Here is a 19,198-nt window from a genome sequence, read left to right as displayed (position 1 = left end):
AGCAAATAAACTGACAAAGTTACTTCCTGGATGTCTGATACCAATGAATACATCCAAGATGTTCCAAAAAGTCGGAAACCAATTTATTATTTAACTAATTTGCACTTCTTCGCAAAGAAGATTTTAATCATTAAAGGGGTACTTACGACTACCGTAAGGTTGCTTTGTAGAACGACTGTAAAGATTACAGTGTCAGTTGTAAAACTCACCTTAAGTCACTACAATTAACCTTAGCTACGATTCTTTTGTGGAACGGTGCCCAGAACAGTGTATTTGAACCTTTATTGGATGTAAGCACAAATGTTACATTAAACTGAAACTGTTGAAACTCTGTACACAATATTTAGGGTATTTCCAGGACATTTCGCCAAGAAGTGAAGACGCCCAGATTGTAACAATGTTTTATGTATAGCAAACCTGCTGAAAAGATTTAGTTAATGCCAATACTAGCTACATGTATTCATTTTATTATATTGGTCATTTGGGTTGAGAAAGGTTGAGTTGATATCCACAGAAGACCATCTTTAATGATCTCTCTTTTTCTAGGCACTAGAAGCCCATGCCGACTGTTGTAAGGCTCTGGAACTGGAAGCAGAGAACACTAAGGCATTGTACAGGAAAGCACAGGCGAAAAAGGTGAGAAAGAGAACACAGTTTGTAACAAATTGTCTTTGTGAAAAGGTAGGGCTGTAAACAGTTTGCCTGGCATGTGATATCTCAAACATAAGATAACAAGATGCAAAAAAAAGACTTACTACCTGTGATGTTTATATTTTTTTGGCACAGGTCTTTCCACTGTGTTAATTTACCTTTTGACTTATTTTTATATTGACGTCATTTGTTTATATTTATTTTTTCTCATATTTTTCTTTGATTGATATCCAATAGTTGATGTTTTTTTTGTCCAAGGGTGTTGTTATAGCATTCATATCATTCATTCATTCATTCATTCATTCATTCATTCATTCATTCATTCATTCACTTCTTAGATGATGCACCAGTACAAAGAAAGTCTCCAAGATCTCTTCACTCTGTTGAAGCTGGAACCAAATAATGTAGCTGCCAAGAAGGAAGTTGAAATAGTCAAAAAATATTACAAAGAGGTTTGCCATCTTGTGACAGTATCTTGTCTAGTTGCAATTAGATATTAGAATGACATTTTACAAGTGTTGCAATATTCACACCTTTTATTAAAGTCTGAGGTCCCAGAGCGATACCCAATCCAAATGAGTTGACCAATTTGAAAAAAGAAAAGCCCAGCAAAAGATAAATAATTTAGCCTCTACTGCTAATGATTTTGCATTGCAGAACTAGTCCAGTTTCAAAAACTTTCTTTCAGTTTATGCAAATGACAGGTAAAGATTTTGAGTGCGATTGCAAATAATGTTTACATGCTCATATACCACTAGAGTTTTGAGCATGTCTGTCCCGGGGCCTGTCTCTAGATAGCCAGGGGCAAGATTTTGAATTGTTTTCCTAAAGGGTAAAGGGAAGTAACTCACTGGACTAACTGTAGTGATTTGGCTATGCAGAGTGTAAATGAAAGTAAGTTGTTTGGGGACGTACAACTCACATCCTCAGCTCATTGAAGTGGTAAACATTTTACTTCTGACTGATCAAGCGTGACAGATAAATAGTATTGTGGTTATGTCCAGGACATATATGATTATGACAGAGAATTAATAGCTAATATTAAATATTTCACTGTTGCCTAGGAACTGGAAAAAGTAAACTGTCAGAGTGCTAAAACCACACCTTCAAAGAAAGAAGACAAACCGAGGAAAAGGATGAATATTGTAGAAGTGGATGGTGACGAGGAAGACGGCACTAAAGAACATAGTATGTATTTACATCTTCTTGTCCGAAGCCCTGAAGGCATCAAAGTTTTTGTCTTTGAAAATGGAAACCACCGTTGGCTGTACTCGGCAACGTTGTGGCAGACAGAAGGATCCACTATAATACTGAAATTGTGTAAATATTTAGGACACCAAAAATTATTTCAAGCAAATAGTTGCATTACATCATGGACTTTGGTACAGATTGTTGTATACTGGTGGTCTACCTCAGGGTTGAAAATTAACATGAAAACCATGGTTGCCAGCAGGGCCACTTGAAAATAAATCTTACTGGCCCTTCTCATGTTCAACTAGCCCTCCAATTGTCACATTGAAATATACCTGTGCAGCCAAATTCAAAACTAGAATGTTCTTTGTTAACTAATAGCCATGTGTTGACTGCATACAGTTTCGTCAAAAGGAAACCGATAATAAATACATGAATACAGTTAAAATTCATATAAAAACATGTTACTAAGTTTTTAGCCCATACTAACTGAAATAACAAAATTTGAAAAAGAAATTCATCATAAATAAAAATGTTTCTTTGCAAATTACCATTAAATTATACACATATAAAATTTCATTTTTAATTGACTTGCATTGTCTCTGAAGTCAAATATAATGCAGTACAAACAGAATTGTGCGTGCTTTAGTAAACTAGTCTGGGAGTGGCAGTCCTCGGCAATGCAAGAGGGGAGGAATAAACTTTGTGGCAATTCAAGAGTAGTGAAATTTCAAGTAAACTAATTCCTTGGGAGTGGCTGTCCTTCTATAGATGAAGCACTTGATAGAGATTCATGGAATAATCCACTATTTTGCCAATTGCTCATTCAACTTTGCATCATGTATTACGGTTTTGTCATTCAGATTACCTTGGATTTTCCAACAATTGCCTTAAAAAATGTAAAACAAGAAAATTTAACCTAAGCAGTTTCATGGTAATTTGTAAAAACAAAATCTTTTTAATTAATATTTGAGATAGTATAGGTTTAAAACTGAATAAATTGATATGTTTTTTTATATGAATTTTATCTTTATTCACTATGAAGCTACATGCCAATTCATCTGTTCCCTTTTGACGCAAATGGACAATAGTTAAAAAATTAATATTTTCTGCCTCAGTAAAATGTAATAATGTGCGGGTGTGGGTGTTGGTGTACGCATGCGTGTACGTTTAATTTGGATATTGTAAATGCTACAGTAGTAGGCTACTAATAAAATAAATGTTGAAAAATAAATCTTTGAAAAATATCATACCAAATATTTTACGAAAATATATAATGTATCATATCACAAAGCATAAAAGAGTATTTATTATCTATTCTAATAAAAATTTCATATAAGCCTTTTTTCCATTGGTTAATTTTCGTGATAAATCGGACGGTAGATGTACGCTGTCATGGGCAACCAGGATTTAACACAATGACAAAATTCCGATATGCCGTCACTTAGCCTCATGTTACTATTTTGTTGTTATTTCGTGCCATTGTAACTTTTAACACTTTGTTAACAGCAATGAACGTGCACCCACCCACCCCAAGTACGGTCCTGTCACTGATCAATCGCGGCAGTCACCAGCATGTGTCTTGTGGTCTGCTCTTCTAATTTGTGTTCTTAAAAGAGTGCAAGCAGGTTCATCAGAAATAATTATATCACATTCTGAAGTACCTTATTTTTGTTTACAACATACTTTTTGGGACAATAAAATTGATAAAGAAGACAAGGTGGAAAGGACTTGATTTTTCAAACACAATTTTAAACATTAACTGCTTTAAAATATCGCACAATTTTGAAAAACGTTTGCAAATAATACACTTTAGTAAATGCATATTATTTTATGTATTTATAAAAACTTTATGTGAAAATATGTTAGCAACAGTTATGAACTTGTAGACCTACCCCATTAAAGTTGATTTTGTACAAAATTAAACCAGGTGAATTCCTCAAAATTATTCAATATGAAGTTGAAACACTGCTCAAAATTGTAAAATCCAATCATATCCATATATCTTGCAACAGAAATTAACAGCCAACGATAATATTTCTTTTAGTGTATCCTGTATTACAATAAATCATGTTCAAAATACAGACTACAATGCCAATAAATTTGTCTTTGGTTCGCTCCTAAGTCAGTGATGTCATGTGAAGAGAACGAAAAAAACCCAATTACGTCATACTTTTACTTACTACAAGCATTTTCATTGAATATCGTAAGGAGAATAGATAATTAGGTTTTTAATATTTGTGGTATTTCTTTAATAAAAACACCATAAAATTGCTTACAGATACTCCTAATAGGGGTAGTATTAGAATAGGGATAATATCAGTTTCATTGTTAACTATAAGGATTTATCACAAAAGTTTTGGATTTAGGGACTCGACTTCCAAATGTTGTGATAAGTCCTTATAGGTAACAACGAAACACAGTGATATTATCCCCTAATTACAGTAATCTTTGGACGGTTAAGTCATCATGTAAGTCTTGGTGTCAAGATGTTAGATCTGATCTGTTCTTATTTCATGTTGTATTGTCTTCTGCTGCCAGATCTGCAGTTCGCGCCAGCACAGACACAGTCTGTTTTGTCACATTCGATTCAGTTTTAGTGCGTTTCTTTTTCTTACTGGCACTGTACCCACCAAACCCTAAAATTGATGATTACCCAATGGACTATCTTTGTAAGATTCTTTGTCGCCCTTAGCCAATAAAGGTCGCCATGGGCAACTGCTAATTTTCAACCCTGCTACCTATGTAAAACGGAATACATTCAGCCCTGAATGTGAGCACTTGCAGTGTCGGAGGTTATACCCAAGGTGGACATGCTTGAATTGGATATGGGCATGTAAAAGTGGTTCATTGATTTTCTGACATATCCATTTAAACAAGGCTCCGTGACTTGTATCTTGTCTGTTTGGAATTATGTGTTTGAAATCAAATAGTCAAAAATTGCACAAATTAGAGATGATGATGAACAAAGTTTCATTTCCTCTTTGAACACTTGTTTTTGAAAATATTGCATTTCTTGATTAACTTTAAATGTAATAATTCAGGGCTAGCTCTGGGTGGGCAAAACGTTTTGACAAATTATCTTTTTAAAAATGCAAAACCATACTTGTTTTTCAATCAGTGCATTAATTTTTTTCACTAACTTAATATAGAATTTGGCTAGTGCCAGTCCTAGTCCTGTCATTTAAATCTGAGATCTATGAACTTGACTAATAATATTATCAATGAACAATCAATTAATTTTATTTTTGTTTGCAGAAAAATCTGAAACTAAAACACATTTGCCATCGAAGAAGTCGGTCCCCAATGCAGCAGGAAAACAGCCAGGAGCTGAATCCGCTGAGAATAAATCTGCAGCCACGGGAAACAAAACAGCTGCCAGTCCAGCTACAGATGCAGGCACTCAGCCTAATAGAAAATCCAAAAAGAAAGCAAAATCTGCTAAAACAACGGGCACCAACTCCCCGACACCTGCCCCGAGTGTTCCCAATTTGGAGAAGGCCAGCCCGTACGAGTTCATCCAGGCGTGGAATGCGTTGAAGACATCACAGGGGATACAACCGTACGCCGATCTGCTGAGGAACGTGGCACCCGACGAGTTACCAAGAGGTCTCATTTACAGTTACTCTTTGTGTTGTCATGGGTTACCAAGAGGTCTCATTTACAGTTACTCTTTGTATTGTCAGGTGTTACCAAGAGGTCTCATTTACAGCCACTATTTGTGTTGTCAGGGTTACTAAGAGGTCTTATTTACAGTCACTTTGTGTTGTCATGGGTTACCAAGAGGTCTCATTTACAGTTACTCTTTGTATTGTCAGGGTTTACCAAGAGGTCTCATTTACAGCCACTATTTGTGTTGTCAGGGTTACCAAGAGGTCTCATTTACAGCCACTCTTTGTGTTGTCAGGGATACCAAGAGGTCTCATTTACAGCCACTCTTGTGTTGTCAGGGTTACCAAGAGGTCTCATTTACAGCCACTATTTGTGTTGTCAGGGTTACCAAGAGGTCTCATTTACAGCCACTCTTTGTGTTGTCAGGGTTACCAAGAGGTCTCATTTACAGCCACTCTTTGTATTGTCAGGGTTTACCAAGAGGTCTCATTTACAGCCACTCTTGTGTTGTCAGGGTTACCAAGAGGTCTCATTTACAGCCACTATTTGTGTTGTCAGGGTTACCAAGAGGTCTCATTTACAGCCACTCTTTGTGTTGTCAGGGTTACTAAGAAGTCTTATTTACAGTCACTTTGTGTTGTCATGGGTTACCAAGAGGTCTCATTTACAGTTACTCTTTGTGTTGTCAGGGGTTACCAAGAGGTGTCATTTACAGCCACTCTTTGTGTTTTCAGGGGTTACCAACAGGTCACATTTACAGCCACTCTTTGTGTTGTCAGGGTTACCAAGAGGTCTCATTTACAGCCACTCTTTGTGTTGTCAGGGATACCAACAGGTCTCATTTACAGCCACTTTGTGTTGTCAGGGGTTACCATCAGGTCTCATTTACAGCCACTATTTGTGTTGTCAGGGTTACCAAGAGGTCTCATTTACAGCCACTCTTTGTGTTTTCAGGGGTTACCAACAGGTCACATTTACAGCCACTCTTTGTGTTGTCAGGGTTACCAAGAGGTCTCATTTACAGCCATTCTTTGTGTTGTCAAAGGTTACCAAGAGGTCTCATTTACAGCCACTCTTTGTGTTGTCAGGGGTTACCAACAGGTCTCATTTACAGCCACTATTTGTGTTGTCAGGGATACCAACAGGTCTCATTTACAGCCACTTTGTGTTGTCAGGGGTTACCAACAGGTCTCATTTACAGCCACTATTTGTGTTGTCAGGGTTACCAAGAGGTCTCATTTACAGCCACTCTTTGTGTTGTCAGGGTTACCAAGAGGTCTCATTTACAGCCACTCTTTGTGTTGTCAGGGTTACCAAGAGGTCTCATTTACAGCCACTCTTTGTGTTGTCAGGGTTACCAAGAGGTCTCATTTACAGCCACTCTTGTGTTGTCAGGGTTACCAAGAGGTCTCATTTACAGCCACTCTTTGTGTTAATGTAATGTTTGATTTCAGTTATCATCAATGGCTCTAATAGTGAAAAACACGCCTTACTGTTTAAGGGTCTGTCCCAATAAAGGTGAACAACAATATGTAATTTTTGTTTCTGCTATGTAGACAACAAAACAAACAAAATTAATTACTAAAATAAAATAAGAGAAAAATCTAATGCTGTTAATAGTGTGAAATTTTTTTAAATGATTTACTGATTTCTGAATCTATTATCTAAAAAATACATTTCTTTTATAATTTGTAAAAGATGAAAATCATTACAATTTGTTCATTCACATGATATGACTTGATTGAAAGTATCAAATTATTATTATTTTTTTCAGTAATTAGTAAACACTTTGATGGACCTATGTTGCAAAAGATCACTGCTTGTGTGAAAAATGACTTCATTAAAAATAGTAAGTACTAAAATGCCACCTCCCCAAAACCACCCACAAAAGTATTAAAATGTCTGAATTTAACCCAGTTTCATTATTACTTTCTTTTTCTTTTTACATAGCTTTGCTTTATGTGTTTGTAATTAGGCTATTGTAAAATTATTACTGAAAAATGTAATAGATCTTTTTTCCTTGATTCATAATTATTATTACTGTAACTTAAAAACGTGCTGAATACTATTGCAGTGCTTTAAAACATGAGCACCGTAACATCTTTTTAACTCTTTGAACACCTGAGATATCTTTTGTATAATTTGATATAAAAAAAAAAAAAAAAAATTCAGATATAACGCTCACAATAACACTTACTATTACTATTAGTATATTGTATTAGTCTAGAAAACACCCCCCCCCCCCCCCCCCCAAAACAAAAACAGAGTATACCAAAATCCAGATATTCGTGAGAAACCTCTGGAAGATTTTAAAAATTATAATTATTTTAAATATTTTAACAAAATGTATGTCAGCTGTTATAGGGTTAAAATGCTTTCATACTTCCATTATCTGTTTGGAAAATGTACCTTCTAACTGATTGTTAGTCGTTTTTCTAAAACTAATATATTTATTATCAGGTACGTTTTATAATAAATGAGCAATGAGTTTGACTTAAAACTGTCATATATATTTATGTTTCATTGCAGAAGACTTTGACAGAGGATACAAGACTCTTTTTCATCTCTGCAAAGTGTCCCGATTTGGCACTGTGTCAATGTTCATGTCCAAGGTGGACAAAAATGGTAAACAATTACACATATCTTCTGTTTAGTTTTATATCTTGATTATCAGTCATGACATTTTCTCTTTATTTTCTTTTATTTTCAGTGTTTTTAGTCCAGTTTTATTGAAAGATAAAGTATCTTTGTTAGCATCCAAATAAATGCTTCATTTGTTTATATGTATGTGTTCCTGTATTCATTTCAGTACAATAAACATTGGGGTACAGTAATGTAGTCTCTGGGTACAAAAAATATCATGAATGTGTCTAAAATAAAATAGCACTATTTTGTATTTCAAGATAAGGGTGGGTTGAGGGGGGGGGGAGCAACTAATGCAGTCAAGTCATAAGCTTTAGCGTGCACATTCCGAGCAAGCTGTTTTAGCACACGCCTGTCTTGGGCACAGGTGCCGGCTCCTCTGTCCAGGACAGGAAACGGTTGGGGAGGGAGGAAAAGGGGACCACCCACTGTGGCAGGTGCAAGGGAGCACCAGTAGCCCGACTGAGGTCGACAACTGGCAGGGAGTTGGTTTTGGTGGGTATGGACTTTGGAATGTCCCATAGGATTAATGCCAAAGGAAAAAAGGTGCACAATTTGAATGAAGGAAATTTGGCACATTTTGATCGGTCCACCGAATTGGAAAGAGGGAACTCATGCAAGTTAGGGCCAGTGTGCAATATAATAACTCTGATCTGTATATTACTGAAGGTATGTTATATAATGCTGTTGTAACTAGTGTGTATTGCCATGGTTAAGACTACAGTGTGACTTGTAATAACTCTCATCTGTATATTACTGAAGGTATGTTATATAATGCTGTTGTAACTAGTGTGTATTGCCATGGTTAAGACTACAGTATGACTTGTAATAACTCTGATCTGTATATTACTGAAGGTATGTTATATAATGTTATAGTAACTATTGTGCATTGCATTGTGCATTGCAATGGTTAAGACTACAGTATTTTAACTCATCTGTATATTACTATACATATGTTATATAATGTTTAGTAACTATTATGTATTGCCATGGTAAACACTACATTATGATTGGTAATAACTCATCTGTATATTAATAAGGGTACATTATATAATGCTCTTTTAACTGTTGTGTATTGATACCAGATGCTACTTTATTTGAAGTATTGAATAATTTAAAATTAAAATATGTGCTTTATACTTTTAAAACCATATTTTCAGAAATGAGAGAAATCATGACCAGCCTAGCCACCCACAAATCCGAGATGTACTCTGCAAGCGACATTGACTACTTACGAGAGAAATACAGCGTTAAAGTATAGCACAGACACTGTAGTTAACTTGACCCAGTGTGATAACGTCGCCATGTGATATTTACCTGCAGCTAATGCTATGGCAATAACACTAATGTACTTGTGACATTTAATATAAAAACCTTTGTGTTTGTAAATTATGATCCAGTTCTATACTTCAGTAATAATTTATGACAATGTGTTCACTAACAATTGAAGAGTTATTTAAGTATGGTATGTATGACTATAGTTTTCTGTGCAATTCTTCAGTCAGCACCTGTCTTAGGTTAATAACATTAGATAACACAATAGAGTTTGATTCTTTTTTCAACATTCCAGTTTTCTGTGCTCAGTATCATGCTTTTTGCCTTTTGATTGAAATCATTTTACTTTGAAATCCTTTATATTTTCATAGGTTTAAAATGTGTGGTTTTATGAAGAAAAAAAACATTTCGTTGTGTAGTTAAATTTGTAGTAGTATAAAATTCATGTTATGTGTATTCGTGGATTATAATTTCATTATGTTCTTAAAGGTACAGATCCTAGTTTTAACCAGTGAAAATGTACACCAAGTTCAGTTAATCACAAACATGCAACATATCTGGATATGGTTATAACAGAGAGACGCTAAAGTCTGTGGGTTTTTAACGGGGAAATACTGTCTAAAAGTAACTGGAGCTAGTCTTGATAATCATTATTTCTCAGATGAATGTGTGTTTTAAGAATTATGAAAACTGCATTTCAGGGTATTACAAAAAATTGCATGACCAGAACCACATCAGGTCTAGAAAAATAAATATTGTAAACAATAAAATGTAAATACTTTTTATTTAAATGATAAAAAACAGCTTTAAAAGTAAAAAACATACATCATAGTGTTTAAAAACTAGGGTCTGTCACTTTAAATTCTTTGATTACACTAGTCCGAGAGTTACACAAAAATTAGCTCACCATGGATAAAAATTATTTCACAGCGATTGTTTTTGTCCGTAGTATCAAATCTGACTCACTTGCATTACTGAATGAATGGGAGTGCCAGTTTATGCCATAAAGATAGTCTGATAAGAAGATACTTATGTAACTGTTTATTGTCCCCCAAGAGGGTAATAAATACCAGCTCTGTAGAGTGAATCCTGCACATGAGTGTTAAACAGCCACTTGAAAGAGTGGCCCAGATTGACTTTACCGTGTACCAGCACTGTTTTAAGTGTCATCAGTTATTTCAGTTTGAATTGACAGAAAAGAAAAAGTACTTCTGAAATAATAATGTTTCTATTTTTATGTGCAATTTATAAAAGCATTGGTAGGATATAAATAAAACAACTATACTTGTCCATAGTAAAAAATGTTGTCTGCTTAACAAATTTGATGTTATATTTTCTTTATTAATCTCTCTTAGTTGGACATTTTTTGTATGTAACAGAAAGAAAAAACTTGTATCTTCTTTAATAGACTGTCCAGTTTTTACATACATTATACAATTTTGAACTCGAAACACTGAGTTATTCCAGCAGAGAAATATGATTGGCTACCCTGAAAAAGAAGTTGAATTTATTTTTGTTGTTTTACTTTCAGACATTAAGCCATCTGCAGGTTTCGTCTCTAAGACTGTTAAAATTACCAAATGTTTGACACCCAGTAGCCGATGATTAATAAATCAGTGTGCTCTAGTGATGTTGCTAAACAAAACAATATTTTGTTATATTTAAGAAGTTGGCCGTATTAGAATAGGGAATCACTGAAATCATTTGCATTCATTAACCATATGTCTTTGCTTTTGTGCTTTTTTATAATAAAATATTGCTTATATCTCTTTAAGACCTTATTTTGAATTTTTGTGTTGGAGACAAACAAAAACCATTTTAGAAAATGACCTTTGCAACTTGCAAGCTGTTACAGGGGAGGATAAGTTAGAGGTTCATTGTAGTTACAGTGTGACCTCCTGTACAAGGATGCCAATGGAAGCTACATTGTGCCTGCCAGGGGTATGGCTGTAGCCTTCCAATTAGAAACCATGCAGTGCACATTTGCAATAGTGTTTATTTTGTATGGTCACAAAAGTTGATCTCACCCAAACCTCGAAATAGGAAGTAAAATACGACCTGCTGTTACGTTTTTCAGAATAGCAGAAAGCTAAAGAAATATGTCCTGCTCAAAAAAAATAAAACAATGTCCAGCTAGAAATAAGACCGCACATAAAGGAAGGGTTTGGGATGGTGTGTAGAAAACTGGACCTCTAAGATGTAGTTTAGAGCATTATGGAATTACAATATAACACAATTACAAGCTAAATAGCAGATGAGATAATCCTACCAACATGTCTCTTGGAAAAATGACCTGTTATTTTTTTTTTGAAGTTTTATGAGGTGAATTTCTATTTCACCTAATAGGTCTAACAAATTAACTGCTTTGCACAGTCCTTTTTAAAAAAAAATTTTGCCCTGCTCCTGCTTCTATCAAAGTTATTTGGCTTTCCAAGGTGATATAATAGTCTGACTGTTGTAATCAATGCTATTGGATGTCAAACAATCAATTAATTGTAATGCCAAAAAAAATGGCAGGTGGCGATGTTGGGTGTTGCTACACATTTTATTTGTGGCAGTCATTTTCCCATTTCTGCTTTAAGATGTACGATTCAGTTTCTTAACATCCAGATCGATCCCCGTCGGTGGGCCTATTGGGCTATTTCTCGTTCTAACCAGTGCACCACGACTAGTATGTCAAAGGCTGTTGTATGTGCTATCCTGTCTGGGATGATGCATACAAAAGATCCCTTGCTGCATTAGAAAAAATGTAGCGGGTTTTCTCTGATGACTACATGTCAGAATTACTAAATGTTTGACATCCAATAGCCAATGATTAAATAATCAATGTGCTCTAGTGGTGTCGTTAAAAAAACACAAAAAAACCCATCCAGTCCAGTTTTGAGGTTTTCCCATTAGGCTGGGTTAAACAAAGGAAGACTGCCATGCAAAAATATAAAAATAGTCAAATACAAGGTCTTCACGAAAATAGCTTATGACAATAGCTTATGTAGATGATATCATATTTCTTAGTTTTTTTGTTATGATACTTGTGCCCGTGTGTGAAATATAATAGAATTATTAACATTCATCTCATAAATATACATGTAGTGTTGACTGGTAATAATGTTACTCGAAGCAATATTCCTACTAATAATCCTTTTAGCATACAGTTTTCACTGTGAAAGTACTTGCAATAAAGTTACAGTATATTAGCTTTCTGTAGAACTGACTAAAAACTGAAAATAAAATAATTATCTTTGTAAAGTGACATCTTTACAAAAATGTTTTGTTTTGTAATGAGAGTTACACGTAATAGTTACTGGAATATAGGCCACATTTTGCAGTATTCTTTGTTGTAGTGTTGAGTATTTATTAAACAATGAATGTATAATATATGAAGAGTTTCATTGCAAAACGCGATAAACGCCACTATACACACCCAGTCCTAAAAACGTTTTATTCCAAACCACCATAAACACTATGCCAGTTTCTCTGCAATCTGCGATATATCCTCAGACAATCGTATCGCATTTTGCTGAAAACTGAATTTGAACTTGTGTTTGTCTACGTGTGAACAGCGTCCGAGTGGTGTTGGCACAATGGTTTTTAATATGGCGTTTTGCGATGAAACTCTTCATATATATATATATATGCGTGTGTGTGTTAAACACTAACACTTGTTTTTTTTTTTATATATTCTTTTTATTAATTAAAATAAATTATTTTTGCTAATTAAATATGAAATATGTTATTTGTGTTTTTGTGAAGATATTACTGTTACTGCACTGCTGTGAATTTATGGTTTATCATATATCAAGTTGTTTGTTTTTGAAGATATATATTTTACATGGCTGTAGCCTTTGAATGTGCTCATGTTATAATTAGTAAGAAGGCCTCAGGGGAGAATAGTCTAGAACTAATTGAGCTACCTTCTATAAATAAATTTATTATTATTATTACATGATATAATGGCATGTTCAGGATGAACAAGTTGACTGGTTTTCATCATATCTTATCCTATTACAATCATTTTATGTTAGGTGCAAAACCCAGTCTAGTAAGTGACTGTGAGCACATGATCTCCCAAGCATTCCTCAGATTTATTTATCAATGTATTGAGGTGTGTGCAGTTTACAGTCTTTATGCAAACATAAAAAAAAACACTTTATATGCAAATTGTGTTGCTAACCAAATTGTATATTATTCACATTTTTCAGGTTACACAATAATTAGGTCTAAAAAGTACACAGTATCATTAGTAATATTCATTTTACTTATGTTGTTCACTTTTTACTTTTTATTGCGAATGCCTATTATTGATGTACCCCATTTTGGTTTTTTAAACAGGAGTGCATGAACTTAATGTTATTACTGTACAAGTAAATTATTTACTTTTAGTACTACATGGGATATTTGTTAATGGCCAAATTTCTCTTTTTTTTGTATTCCTGGGATAAAGTTGATGTTATTTTTCTCATTTTAAAAACCAGTAAAATAGTTTTCTCTTGGGATAAAACAGCGTTAAAAATAATATTAAAATTCTTCCTTTTGGGGAGGAAAGTTAGAGGATGTGGTTATTATTAGGATTTTTTTGTTTGTGGTAATTTACTATTCATTAAAACATCTGGACCACCATGTTTTCTTTATCATTGTTGTTATGTGTGTCAGGTGTTTCAGTTTCCTTATGGAAACTGTAAAACATTGAGAAAAATGTGGCAGAGAAGAATGTGTCTAAAAATCCAGTTCTGATTCTTGCTTTAGAACATAACTGGAGGGTGTTCCATTGTCAAATAGACCAGACAGACAAATTAAAGCTGTGATCCTACTTTTTAATACCGGTGGTGTTGTGGTTAAAACTGACAGGTACTGGATTCTTACCCTGTTCCTACCCAGAGATTGTTCTAACAATTCAATGGGAAGATGTAAGGCCATGACATCGACTTCTCTGTCATTAACCACTAGCTATTAACCCCTATCCTGGACAGATAGCCGAGTTGTGTGCCCAGGACATCTTTCTTGAAGTAACCACAAAAATAAACACATAAAACAAAATCTTTTTTTATTATCGAAGCATTTAGAATAGATCATCAAGTTAAGTTTTCTGGATGTAATGCACCATTCTTCGATTTAAGTGAGGACCATCTTCAGTCTAGATCACATAAAAGTCCACTTTTAGCCCTATTGAAGTAGTGATAACGTAAATGGTATGACATACTTAAAATAAGAATAAGACTTTACATGAAGAAGACAATTGGTATCTGTGTAACTTTATGATGAAAGCATTCATGAATTTATTAAAACTCTAATTGTCTAACTTGTATATTGGTAAACAAGAATCGATGTGCACTTCTCACTTATTGAATTTGCTTTGACCGTTTTATTTAGTCCATTGAATTATGGTCATGCGTCGTCTTTTGCACACCAATAAGAAGCATATTTGAAGGTATGTGTGAGGTACGAGCTATGTTATTGATTTTTTAAAAATGTATATATTTGGAAGAACAAAATATACTACCAGTGTCTCATTCTAACCAGTGCATCACGACTAGTATATCAAAGGCCGTGGTGTATGCTATCCTGTCAGTGGGATAGTGCATATAAAAGATACCTTTACTAATGGGGAAAATGTAGCAGGTGTCCTGTCTAAGACTAAAAATTACCAAATGTTTGACATCCAATAGCCGAAAATCGTGGTAGGCCATCAGTCTACAGGCTGGTAGGTACTGGGTTCGGATCCCAGTTGAGGCATGGGATTTTTAATCCAGATACCGACTCCAAACCCTGAGTGAGTGCTCCGCAAGGCTCAATGGGTAGGTGTAAACCACTTGCACCGACCAGTGATCCATAACTGGTTCAACAAAGGCCATGGTTTGTGCTATCCTGCCTGTGGGAAGCGCAAATAAAAGATCCCTTGCTGCTAATCGGAAGAGTAGCCCATGTAGTGGCGACAGCGGGTTTCCTCTCAAAATCTGTGTGTCTGATGCCATATAACCGTAAATAAAATGTGTTGAGTGCGTCGTTAAATAAAACAATTCTTTCTTTCCAGTAGCCGAAAATTAATGTGCTTTAGTGGTGTCGTTAAACAAAACAAACTTTAACTGTCTGTCTCCCCCCCCCCCCCCCCCGTGTCTCCGTCTCGGGAGTAAATAATGTCTTATGTTTGTTTTCGATTTTGTGTGTGTTCGTCCGTCCGTCTGTCCGTCAGTCCATGAGTATGTAGCTGTAAATTTACTCAAGTATTTGTCAGCATGCAAGCGTTCTTTTATTTACAGTCCGTTTTCAGGAATATGCTCGTCGATAACATTTCACATACAGTTAACATTAAGTCCATTGGACTGAGCGTACATGCGATTATCCTTTGACTATAGTAGTGTCGGAAATAGAATAAAACTGATTTTCGTCGATTTGTCTTTCATATTAAACTGACAAGTAAATATTTTGTAAATATCTATTTAATGATACTCTACCTAATTTAGTATTTACTTGTTTGGGTTCTTATTGGTGTACAAGGTGGTGTTTACTCTTGAAATTAAAAGAAAGATGTCGGTAAACAGGTGATTTGTGAAAAAGATCGACATGTGTCAATTCCATTGCTGTTGCAATATGTGAGGGACTGTCTCTGATGATGGTTTACCCCTATCCCTCTCCAAAACAAAATATTTGTAGACATTTCTGAGTAACTTTTGAGCAAAACTGTCAAACAAAATAATTTTATCTACTAGTAGAAAATATATTTTTATTGGAGAATCTTCATCACAAACAGATGCTCACATATAACTATGATATTGCACCTTTAAGTGATTGCAAGACTGGGTAAATTTCTAATGTACTTATATTGAATTTATATTCACTAAATATGCTGACCATAATTAATAATTTATGCTGCAATTCAAAATACTTGCAGTTTTAAATTAAAAGTTTGTTTAAGGGTAAATGAAATTGACACGTCGATCAAAATTTGTTATAGTCTATTCCAATAAAGTGCACAAATCACCTGTTTACTGACATTTTTCTTTTAATTTCAAGAGTAAATACCACCTTGTACATCAATGAGAACTCGAACAAGTAAATACTAAATTAGGTAGAGTAACATTAAATAGGTATTTACAAAATATTTACTTGTCAATTTAATATGAAAGAAATAATCGACGAAAATCAGTTTTATTCTATTTCCGACACTACTTTAGTGATGGCATGTGAGTATTCTTTGACTTCCTTTGTTTGGCCTACTGAACTATGGTCATGGCATGCGAATGTTCCTTGGCTTTCATACGAAGTTGCTCTATGCTGGATGATCTGTTGTCAGATACATGTAGTCTTACGTCGTCACTATGGAAACCATTGTGCGTCGCGGCATCAAGGTTGGTGAATTCTCGACCTGGGAGGGAAAGAAAATGAACAATTATTCTCTGTTTGAAGCCGTATGAGTGTCCATTCCAGAAAAAGAATAAAATAAAACCTCATGATGTCAATAAATTGTGATTTAATGCCAGCTACGGCTGTACCCAATCATACGGTAATCGTTAAAAAATTTATTCTGGAATGCACGGGCGGATCCAGGGCATTTTTAGGAGGGTAGAAGCAAAAAAAAAAAAGGGGCACATTGACTGGTTAAAAGGGCATCTTAATAAATACAAAGGGGCACTTGTAAATTACAGCTTTAAAAGGCACTATTCTAGGGACGGTTCTGTCTAGGTAGGGCAATTATACATGAAAACAATACAAAAGAGCACTTAAAAATTATAACTTTAAAGGGCACTATTCTAGGGACGGTTCTGTATAGGTTAGGTAGGGCAGTTATAAAAGGAGCACTTGTAAATTATAACTTTAAAGGGCACTATTCTAGAGACTGGTCTGTCTAAGTAGGGCAGATATACATAAAAATGACAGAGTTCATTAGTAATTTTGAAGATCTATACAATTAAAAAAAACCCCAACCTATTGGGTATCATTATGCAACTTAGATCATGCAACTTTACTCGCGTTAGACAATATGGTGAACTCCATTGAGACTTTGTAACACAGACACACATCCGCATACACACATCCGCATATACGCATAACTTATCTTCATGCAGCTAAAAATGCTTACGTGCAAAACAATTTTTATACAAACAAAAAGGGCACTTGAACATTTTGAGGGCACTTGAAAAATTGAGGGGGGGGGGGGGACGCGAACCCCTGGTTCCCCCTCTGGATCCGCCTCTGGAATAATGAATCTTTAACAACACCCAGCACGAAAAATACATCGGCTACTTGGGTGTCAACAAATTATAAATATATCAATGAACCGATGATCAACATCAATATAAAATACAAAACTGTGTAAAGTGCTGTGCATGAAATACAAATATCAGTTATAGGTAGAATTAAATTGAAATTGAGAATAAAATTCAGTATCTCGGAGAGAGTTCAACACAAGTTCAGGATATCTCTACCTGGGTACTAGAAGAGAGCAAATATTACATTGTCAACTTCGTCTTGGTATTTGTAATTTAAATGGTCATAAGGTTTCACGTTTTATATCCGATGAACCAACCTGTGGCTGTGAGCATTATTTTAAAGATTGTGGGCATTTTATTCGGTATTGTCCCGTATACACTGAACTTCGGAACAAGATCATGTTTCAGTATATAAATCTTGATTCCACTACTATTCTTTCTGGAAATCCAAATTACTCAACACATGAGAATGAAGTTATTATTATTATTTTTTAAAATTTATTATTGTCCCCAGACCATTAGACAGTGCCAGGGTTGGGGAGCCTTGATACCCCGCCTTACAATTTATCTTAAAATTAATATTCATACATGTGTAAACATACATACATATACACAAACATACACACATACATACGCACACACGCACGCACGTACGCACTCACATTACATTCTATTCTGATATATGCAGGTACAAATCAAAATAAAATAGTACTTCCTTTTATGCACGCCTTATGGTCCAGGACTTTTAAAAAAGAAAAAGAAAAAAGGGTAACAACGAGAGAAGAAGAAGATGAAAAAGAAGGAAAAGAAGAAGAACAAGAATGAAGTTATGGTTAAGTCTACTCATAAGTTTATTATTGAAAGTAAACGGTTTGATGTTTAATGTATAAATCTCTCTCTCTCTCTCTCTCTCTCTCTCTCTCTCTCTCTCTCTCTCTCTCTCTCTCTCTCTCTCTCTCTCTCTCTTTCTCTCTCGCAATAAGCGTACGAGACCGGGGGAAGGGGGGCAACGTCCCCTAATGCTGGAGAAAAAACATCAAATTCGGGCAAACATACAGATATTCGGGAAATCTGAGACCTTTTACCTTGTATTTCCATCATTCTATCCTCAACATTAGTTATAATTCATGTATATAATGCGTAGTGATTCGTTTGCAATCTTATATAACTGTTTGGTTAGTAATGCTAATATGAATAAATGTTGTTATCCAGGTTCGGGCATTTTCGTTTAAATCGGGCAAAAGCCAGCCTGCCCCCCTACAAAAATCGGAACCCGTACACTTACAATTCTTCTTCAGAACAAATGATTGAGTCCACTATGACCGATGCGAGCACGACATAACGACTATTTTTACCCTTCCTGCACCGCCAGTAGGATCACTGCCATTCCCAGGACTGACTTGAAAAAAATGAAGTTTGTCGCAACCGCCCCATTCCAATCATCTTGCCAAATTCTAAAGATATATTGGTTGATGCCATGTTTAAAATCAGTGTCATCATCATTTCCTGTCATGCCTAGTGGCATTTAGGGCTGCGACGAAGTTCCCCCACGCCGGTCTATCCCTTGCCAATCTCTCGATGGTGCCCCAACTGTGTCCTGTCTCCTTCATATCCATTTCCAC

At 35.1% G+C, this 19,198-nt stretch overlaps 1 protein-coding gene across 1 annotated transcript in view; it reads left to right on the top strand.

The window, feature by feature from the left end:
* LOC121380677 (sperm-associated antigen 1-like) overlaps nt 1-12,102 on the top strand; it is a 38,626-nt gene extending 26,524 nt beyond the window's left edge. Inside the window, exons 17-23 of the mRNA XM_041509616.1 lie at nt 547-636; nt 990-1,103; nt 1,716-1,839; nt 5,101-5,451; nt 7,229-7,303; nt 7,984-8,079; nt 9,258-12,102. Coding sequence (XP_041365550.1) covers nt 547-636; nt 990-1,103; nt 1,716-1,839; nt 5,101-5,451; nt 7,229-7,303; nt 7,984-8,079; nt 9,258-9,358 — 951 coding nt within the window. The 3' untranslated portion in view covers nt 9,359-12,102. The remainder of the gene's footprint in view (nt 1-546; nt 637-989; nt 1,104-1,715; nt 1,840-5,100; nt 5,452-7,228; nt 7,304-7,983; nt 8,080-9,257) is intronic.
* The last annotated feature ends 7,096 nt before the right edge of the window (nt 12,103-19,198 follow it).

Source organism: Gigantopelta aegis, chromosome 9 (assembly GCF_016097555.1).
Source record: "Gigantopelta aegis isolate Gae_Host chromosome 9, Gae_host_genome, whole genome shotgun sequence".
In the NCBI taxonomy this organism is placed as follows: domain Eukaryota; kingdom Metazoa; phylum Mollusca; class Gastropoda; order Neomphalida; family Peltospiridae; genus Gigantopelta; species Gigantopelta aegis.
This window is presented reverse-complemented; position numbering and strand designations above follow the sequence as displayed.